This window comes from Phasianus colchicus, chromosome 8 (genome assembly GCF_987193195.1).
Source record: "Phasianus colchicus chromosome 8, bPhaCol1.hap1.1, whole genome shotgun sequence".
In the NCBI taxonomy this organism is placed as follows: Eukaryota; Metazoa; Chordata; class Aves; order Galliformes; family Phasianidae; genus Phasianus; species Phasianus colchicus.
The window spans coordinates 23,181,086-23,188,851 of record NC_143443.1 but is presented as its reverse complement, the minus strand read 5'-3'; the positions used below and the strand labels follow the sequence as shown (position 1 = coordinate 23,188,851).

General features: G+C 60.7%; 1 protein-coding gene across 1 annotated transcript; it reads right to left on the bottom strand.

Annotated features, from left to right (window-relative positions):
• Nucleotides 1-3,639: 3,639 nt before the first annotated feature.
• On the bottom strand, nt 3,640-6,915 carry NPM3 (nucleophosmin/nucleoplasmin 3). Its single transcript, XM_031597671.2, has 6 exons — nt 6,780-6,915; nt 5,508-5,593; nt 4,856-4,975; nt 4,516-4,609; nt 4,209-4,331; nt 3,640-4,094 (listed from the first exon to the last, which is right to left on the bottom strand). The coding sequence occupies exons 1-5, from the start codon at nt 6,811-6,813 to the stop codon at nt 4,225-4,227; spliced, it is 441 nt and encodes a 146-aa protein (XP_031453531.1). The 5' UTR covers nt 6,814-6,915; the 3' UTR covers nt 3,640-4,094; nt 4,209-4,224.
• Nucleotides 6,916-7,766: the final 851 nt, after the last annotated feature.

The window sequence follows — 7,766 nt, the reverse complement described above, 5'->3', positions numbered from 1 at the left end:
ATTTTATCCCCCACATCACCCTCTTGCCTTGCCATGGCTAATGGGGAATGCTCAGGAAGGCAGCCCACGGTCGGGCTGCTGATGGCTGGAGGAAACTCCAGGACTGCCCCAGCTTGGCTGAGCCACAGAGCAGAAAGTAGAAGGGCCGTCCTGTTCCGCTGTTTGCTCCATCGTGCAAAATCCCTGACAGCCTCCACAGTTCAACAGGGTCCCTGCTCCAGCACCATCCCTACCCACAGCTCAGTGGGGGCCCTTCTACCAGAGAGTGCGGCTGCAGTTCCCAATGAGCGCCCAGCACTGCTGGGACAGGGACCACAGCACCAACCCTGACTGATGGAGGAGAGCAGCACCTGCAAGGCGCACCCCAATACCCATCTGAGGGTGAGAGGAGCTCCTGTCTGCAGGCCTGGATGCTCAGCCACACACCCTCAAACGGGCACATGGAGACTCCCCAGTGGAGCCAAAGGGACACCGCTCCCCCTGCTCGCACCCTTCCCAGCCCTGCCGGCAGCTTTAATGGGGCATTGTGGAGGCAGCAGCTCTTCTCCATGGCTGAGTGGTGCTGAGCAGCCCGGGGCGATCCCACCGCTCACCATTAACTCAGCATCCCCCCAAGGGCCAGACCCTACCACAATGTGGTATGTGGGAATGACCTCGTCTGCACTACCCACAGCTCCAGGAACAGGGAGGGGGGTACGGCTGCTCCTCGTTGATTCTCCCCTCTGTTCAGTTAGTAGCAACAGGGCTGAGCGTGGTGAGAATGTCTGGACAGGAGAACAGCAACACGGGGCTGCGCCCACCCTGCACAGGACTGACCACAGTGGTTTGGTCCCATTGGGTAGATACACAGGGAGGGCTTGGAGGTGAGCCAGGGACATGGGTAAAGACCACAGAGTGTCCAGGAGGTGTGGGGGGAGTGGGAAAGCAATGGGGAGGGGGCCCCCAGGCCATGCACACCTCCAAAGAGGGAGAACTGGTAAAGGTCCCACCAAGTCCCACCACTGGGCTTGAGTTAGATGGAACCTGCCAATAAGGGCACTTTGTGTCCGGTTCATTAATGAAGAAGGCGACAGCCCCAGCCCTGAGTAATTTAAACATGAGTTGGGCATTCTGGTGTCCATCTTCTCTGCACACAGCAGCCTGAACAGGGGGACCATGGGCTTTGGGCATGGGAAAATGTTGACACACACAGATGAGGACAAGCACATGTGGTGCTTGAGCAGCTCCATCCCATCCCTGCTCCCCCAACACGGACCAGACAGCACCTCCAGGACCTGCTCCCAGCGTGCTACTGGCTGGCACAGCCCACCCAGCACCTTCCTCTTGGCCTGCAGCACATCTGACTTCGGTTTGGGTCTTCCTGGGAAGAGTATGCCTGCACCCAGCCCTGCGGGGGGGCTAAGCCTAAAACCAACATTGGTGGCCAGGGGGCTGTCGGCTGCCTGTAACTCTACCTCCATTTGTTTGCTTATAGCATCCACCCAAAATGCCCGGGTGTGTGTCTCTGGGCCCCTGTGTCAGTGGCAGCTGAACTGCTGACCCCAGGAGTTTGCAAAACACCAGGGTTATGGCCCCTCGGACATCCCAGCCCAGTGGAGACGTTGCTCATCCCAACCTTGTCCTGGGGAACCAGCCCCTGGCACCCTGCATGGGGACAAGGGGAGAGGCAATGGGGCCAGCGAGAGCCAACCCCAGAGGAGGGGCCAGGTGGGCACACTCCCCATCGCACCTGCTGCTCTTCGGTCCAGCCCCATGGACTTACCCAAGCTCACACCTCCAGTTCCCACCATGGACACCAAATTTTGCCCATCTCCCCTAAGAACAGAAGAACAGTAGGTCCGGCCACCAGACCCTAAATCCCACTGGGCACAGCCCTGCTGCCACCAGCTCTGGCAGGGATTTGTGGCCAGTGGTGACAGCTCTGCCAGCACCAGGACCATTCCAGCCTGTAGTGATTAGAAGGGTCGGAGGGCAGGACACCTGTGACCCCAGGGTATCTCAGCTGTGGCTGTTGGGTGCAAAGCTGCCATCACTGCCTGGGGACACAGGAGGGGACAGTGTGGCAGAGCTGTGTCGTGCAGATGGAAATTCCCACTGTGCAGCAGTGGGCACAGACTGCAGCTGTCCGACATCACCCAACTGTGTTCACTTTTAACACCTGGCCTGGGCACTTTCGGCTTTGGGCCCATCTCACAGCACAAGCCATGCACCAGCATCACCAGGCACTGTCCCGCAGCCCTGGCTGTGCTGAGCATCCATTCAGCCACCGGTACCCGAGGAGGAAAACAACGTGGGAAGACAAGCGGAGCGCTGATGGAGCAGGGAACCAGCCCCACCTACAGCACGGCCACAGCTGTGCCTCGCATGGGCTGCCCAGGGTCAGGGTGTCCCGGTGATGCTATAGCAGGGAGGGATCCATCCCCAGGGATACGTCAGCATGCAGCACCCCAGAACACAACACAGCCCCGGGGAGGAGGGATGCTCAGAGCCACCCCACCTCCCAGATCTCACGCTCCCCTTCCCACACATCCTATCACAGCTGTACCTGAGCTCACCGCTCTCCTCCAGCCGTTTGTTTGCCCAAGGTATTTGTGGCCGGTGGCACCTGCTTTGATACCATCAGCTCGGCAAAGGAAGCTGCTCACCTAGCGTGACCCCTGTAATTCCATCCTTCCCCATTAACAGCCCCCCTCTCAGCCCCCCGCCATCTCAGCATTCATCTCCTTCTCTCCCGAACTCATCCAGGCTGTGACACTGCTGGGCAGGGGGAGCAAACCTCTCCAAGGCACGGAGAGCTCCTGGCAGTGCCAGGTGCCCCAACCCCTCTGAGGGCCCCTCTGGGTCATTCCTTCTCGCAGAACTGTCCCTCCTGCCACAGCACCTTATCCCAGCATCCCCAAGGCAACCAGCACCTTGGCACCCTCTCCTATTCTACAAGATCCCAAATGCCATCTAACATCAGCCTGCACAGCCTCTCCCTCCCGGTACCACTCTCCTCACCCCACACCAGCAGCTCCCCCAGGCCAGCCTGGCAGGAGAGCTTGTTAAAAATGATCTACGGGCTTTTATCTGTCCCAGGGAGCAAGCAGGACCAAGACCCGGCAGATAAATCAGATCCAGTGCCGTCCAAGCACCCAGCTGCTGCCGCTGCACAAGTAGCTGGGAGGTTTGGGCAGAAGAAAGGGAGCTCAGCCCCAGGACCTGGTGTGGGATGGCAGGCGAGATGGAGAAATGGGGCGGGGAGTGCTGCTCGCCCCTCTGGAAACAGACACGGTGTTCTGACCGGGAGGGTCCGCAGACCCCACGCACCCGAGGACACCTACGAGGTCCCGCACACTCCAGCCATACTTTGCGGGGCTCCATCCCGCACGACGCAGCCACAGCTCCATTCACCCCGTTCTGCCCTCCCGCACCTCCGGCACAGGGCTGCCCAGATCCCATCCCCGCTGCAAGGCACGGCCGCCGCGCTGCCCGCCTGCCACCTAGCGGCCCCTAAGGAGCGACCCGTTGCCCTCCCCCGCCTCCTGGGCCCCGCACACCGACGCAGACCCCCCCCCCCCCCCTCCCCACCTTCCCCGTGCCTCGATTTCGCTGCAGGGATCGACAACATCCCCGAACACGGGAGGAACGTGCCAGCCATCACACCAAACCCGCACCTTTATTTCAGTGTGTAAAAACCGTCCTACAAAGCAGAGTGACCCAGAACCTCCCCCAGATTACAGCAGACATCAGCTCCCAGCACACCATCCCGGAAGGGAAGATGCTGCCTCCTGCTGCTGTCGCTACATCCAGCTGCTACTGGAGAAGGGACACGCTGGGCACTGCAGAGCCAGCAGGGCTGTGCGCACAGCAGAGGTCGAGGGCAGCAAAAAGGCACAGGGTGAGGACCACCATCCTGGACACCCAGAAAGGGAATGGGGAGACACGATCACCTCCCATGGATGTGGGAAAGGAGACCCCCCAGTGCTGGGAGCAGCCCCTGCCCACCACCCCCAAAAGGTACAACAGTAAATTAAAAAAAATGCAGCAAAAGTTGAGGTCCTGGTGAGATGTGTCTGAGGTAACAGCTGTCTGTGAGAAGTCCCAGCGAGCACCTGGAGGAAGAAGCAGACTGAGACCAACACCCCCGCAGCATCCCACTCAGCACCAGCACCCCATGGCAGGGCAGCACCCACCACCACCCACCGCAGAGCTGCCCAGCTCCTCACCTTGCTGGGATACGAGTCACTGCTTCCTTCTCTCCTTCTTGGCAGGCACGATGGGTGCTATCTCCTCCTCAGACATGTCATCATCGTCATCTTCCTCCTCGAAGGAAGCATCATCCCTGTGCACTGGGACACACAGACAGGTGGGTCACTGACCAGGAGAGGGCTCTGGGGAACCAGCACTGAGCACACGTGCTGGGAAGCACCAGGCCCAGCACCAGGCGTGGCTCCCCTGGGCTCCCTGGCTGGCACACACACTGAAGCACGCCCCTTGCTCCTCCCAAGCTATTCTCCAGTCATGAACCCTTACAGATCTGATGCCAGCCGGTGAGGTGCACGGGGCCAGAGCCTGCTGCCAGGCGGAACGTCACTGGAGGCTGCAGCTTGAAGTTGTCCAGGCTCAGCTGCAAAGAGATGGAGCTGAGTTAGTGGTGGAAGCAGGACACAGACACAAACCCAGTCCAGCACCTGGCCCAGCTGATTGCATCCCTCCCACCTCATCTCCACCCACTGTACCTTGTTTTTCCAGCCCCCTGGATCAGCTGCCACCATCTGACCATTATTTACAGAAATCACACAGCTCTATGCCACACATGTTCTTTTGCACAAGCTACAGAGCTGTGTCCCCACCACCAAATGCGAGCTCTCACCAAGGGCTGGCACGACAACTTCAGGTTTGCCACCGGCACAGCGATCTCCTGGTTCTTGTGGTTTCGCCCAACAACCTCCACCACGTTGCACTCATCCTTGGCACCATCCGTGAGGCACACCTGGGGAGGATACAAACTTCTGATGAGCGCAAGCTGGCTGTCAGCTCCTGGGGAAGAGCACAGAGACCCTCCTTAGCACAGTGCCCTTCCAGCTGGGACAGCTGTTCCTGCAGCTGCTTCAAGAGATGGCACCTGGGCTGCATTTCCTGCTGACCAGACCCTTGCTGGCAGCTCCTGTGCTCCCAGGACAGAAGGCAATCCCCAGTGAGAGCCAAATACCTGAGCTTGGAGAGCAGTGGGCCAGGGACCCAGCTGATGGGGGGCCCCAACAAGGTCAAATACAAGAAAAAATATCTTCCTCTGCCCTACAGCTGGAGTGTTCTAGAGGCTGCCTCCTGATACCACTTGCTTCAGGAGCTCCACACAATGACTGACAGCAGCAGCCCCATCTGAGCAGCCAGGACTGACAGCTCAGCCCAGGGCACCCCCTGGTGCAGCTGGGCCAGGGAGGGAGAGTGAGCCTGGAAGGGGAGGGTTGAGGCTGTAGGCCTCCATAAGAGAAGACAAGCACAGTTTATTTTCTCTATTTTACCACAGACAGGGCCAAAACATGGTCAGAGTCATCATCTTCATCCACCTGAAACGTGTAGGACTTGGTGCTGGCAGTCAGCTCGCAGCCTGGAAACAGAAGCAAAAAAAAGCTGGAATTAAAAAAAAAGCCCTGAAATGCCACAGGGTCCTCAGGGCGGACAAGCCTGCAGCATCCCCGAGACACACTGCTTTCCTGCTGACTCCAAGACTGCATCCCCAAGAGCTGCAGGCCCAGCTCAGCGCCCTGTGGGGACAGACCTCGGTGTCCCCAAAAGGTGCTGCCACGAAACAGTGCCACAGGGCTGGAGGCCCTGAGAACGAGAGCAGGGAGGATGTAGGAGGCAGGGCTGGGCGACGGGGACTGGCAGCAGTCCTCCAAACTGAGTCCTGCAACGTTTTGTCATGCGTGTCTCTGAGCTGTTATGAGAGCAAAATTATTCAATGGACCGTGGCAAGGAAGGCAAGGCAGAGCGCCCGGGGCGTGTTTGCTTATTGCGGGATGATTCACCCGTGTGAAGCAGACGGGAAAAGCGTGGAGCTGAGCCCTGCGCGACAGACACGGGGATCTCAATGGAGGTGGAGGAATCAACCACAGCGAACGCAGCTCGGGGCAAGGCCCCGGCTCAAAGGCTCAAAGCCCGGTCCGCATTCGGCTCAGCAGGACAAGGAATGAAAGCCAGGTGCCGGAAAGCCGCGGGGCTGCTCCGCTTTGCAGGGCCGCGCCGCGATAGGCGGCTTTAGGCTGGGGACGGCCCCGAGCACGTGTGCGCCGGGAGAGCGGCCCGGCCACGTGTGGAATCGGCCGGCTCTCGGGGGAGGGGATGAGGGGAGGCAGGTTAGGGCCGCCTGCCCGGCCCCGGCACGGGAAGAGCAGCCGGGACGAGCCGGCAGCGCACGTGGGAATGCCGGCACATCTCCGCCCGAGCCCCCCGGCTGCCGTACACGTGTGCCCGTGCCCGGTCACGCACACGGTTCACCCCAGCGTCCCTCCCAGCCATTCCGCCGGTCCCATCGTGTCACTCACGTGTCCGCGTCCCCCCCCCCCCTCCCCCCGTCCCTCCAGTCCATCTGCTGCCCCCGGCCCCCCTTACGCGCTCCTTCCGCACCCTATGCTCCCTCCCTCCCCCCAAGTCTCCCCAACACCCAGCCCATCTGGAACCTTTCCCCACGCGCTCCCCACGTTTTACCCGCACCTCCTGCACCCAACGTATTTCCCATACGTTCTCCCTCCTCCGGCCCCATTAGCCTCCTTCCCCCCCCCGTTGCCGCTCACCGAACAGGACGCTGCCGGGGCCGTGCGGCTCCATGAGGCCGTAGTGCGGGGCGGGCGGTTCTGTGCCGAGCCGCGTAGAGCCGTGCAGAGCTGCGCCGGGCCGCCCCGCACCGCCCCCAGCTCCGCCCGCCCCAGCGGGGCCGCACCACCCAGCGGCCGCCGGGCGCTGAGGACGGGCCCGGCCCGGCTGTGCTGCACGGAGCGGGGGGAAGCGAAGCCGTGTCCCGAAGGCTATGGGGCTCTGGTGGAAGGGCTCGGCCCGCGGAGCAGCTGTGCAGAGAGGGGAAGACTTGGTGAAATGGCATATTTATAGCATTTTATTCCCGCGCAATAAAAGGCGAAGGGATATTAACCCCGGTGGGATCCTAATGGATTTTCCTGGCAACTGGCGGCTTCCGGCTGAAGGTTCTTCTGGGGGGTGGGCAGGGGGAGGGGAGAAGATTTGAAGTTGCGAGGGTGGGGAGCAGCCCCAAAAGGCACCTTGGGAACGGAAACGCTGATGGAGGGGTAACAGGGACTGGGGTGCAGAGGAAGGGACCAACCCATCTCTACTCCTGTCAGTGTAGCAGCTCGATGTCTGGCCATACACCTTCGAACACAGCGGATGGGAAGGCAGTATGCTGCTCCAGCACGCAGCACGGGGAGCAGAGGGCTCGAGTAGATCTCCGAACAGGAAAGGAAGTGGCCTGGTGCACCTCTTAGGGAAGAAGCTGCATTGAAACAGCTCACTTCAATAGAGCGAGCTCACTCCGCAGCCCTGGCCTGTAGCTGGCTCTGCTCCCACTGCAGAGAAGCCACCAGCCTGCCTGCCACGTGTGCTGCTCCAGCCGGAGCTGATTCAACGAAAACACGACTGAAGAGGGCTGAGGAGCTGCCCCAGGTCCCAGAAAAAGACAAGAGCTCACCTGCTGCCGGTTACACAAGCACACCTAGGCTGCCTGTGAACTCATGTGCTCCTGCAGCAGCTGCTCTCTAGGCCATGTGCTG

Excerpts from the sequence above, each read along its gene's own strand:
- NPM3 (XM_031597671.2), bottom strand. The coding sequence starts at position 6,813 with ATGGAGCCGCACGGCCCCGGCAGCGTCCTGTTCG. Across the intron at positions 5,594-6,779 it reads CCCCGGCAGCGTCCTGTTCG|GCTGCGAGCTGACTGCCAGC; the intron begins GTGAGCGGCAAC and ends TTCTGTTTCCAG. Across the intron at positions 4,976-5,507 it reads ATGTTTTGGCCCTGTCTGTG|GTGTGCCTCACGGATGGTGC; the intron begins GTAAAATAGAGA and ends TATCCTCCCCAG.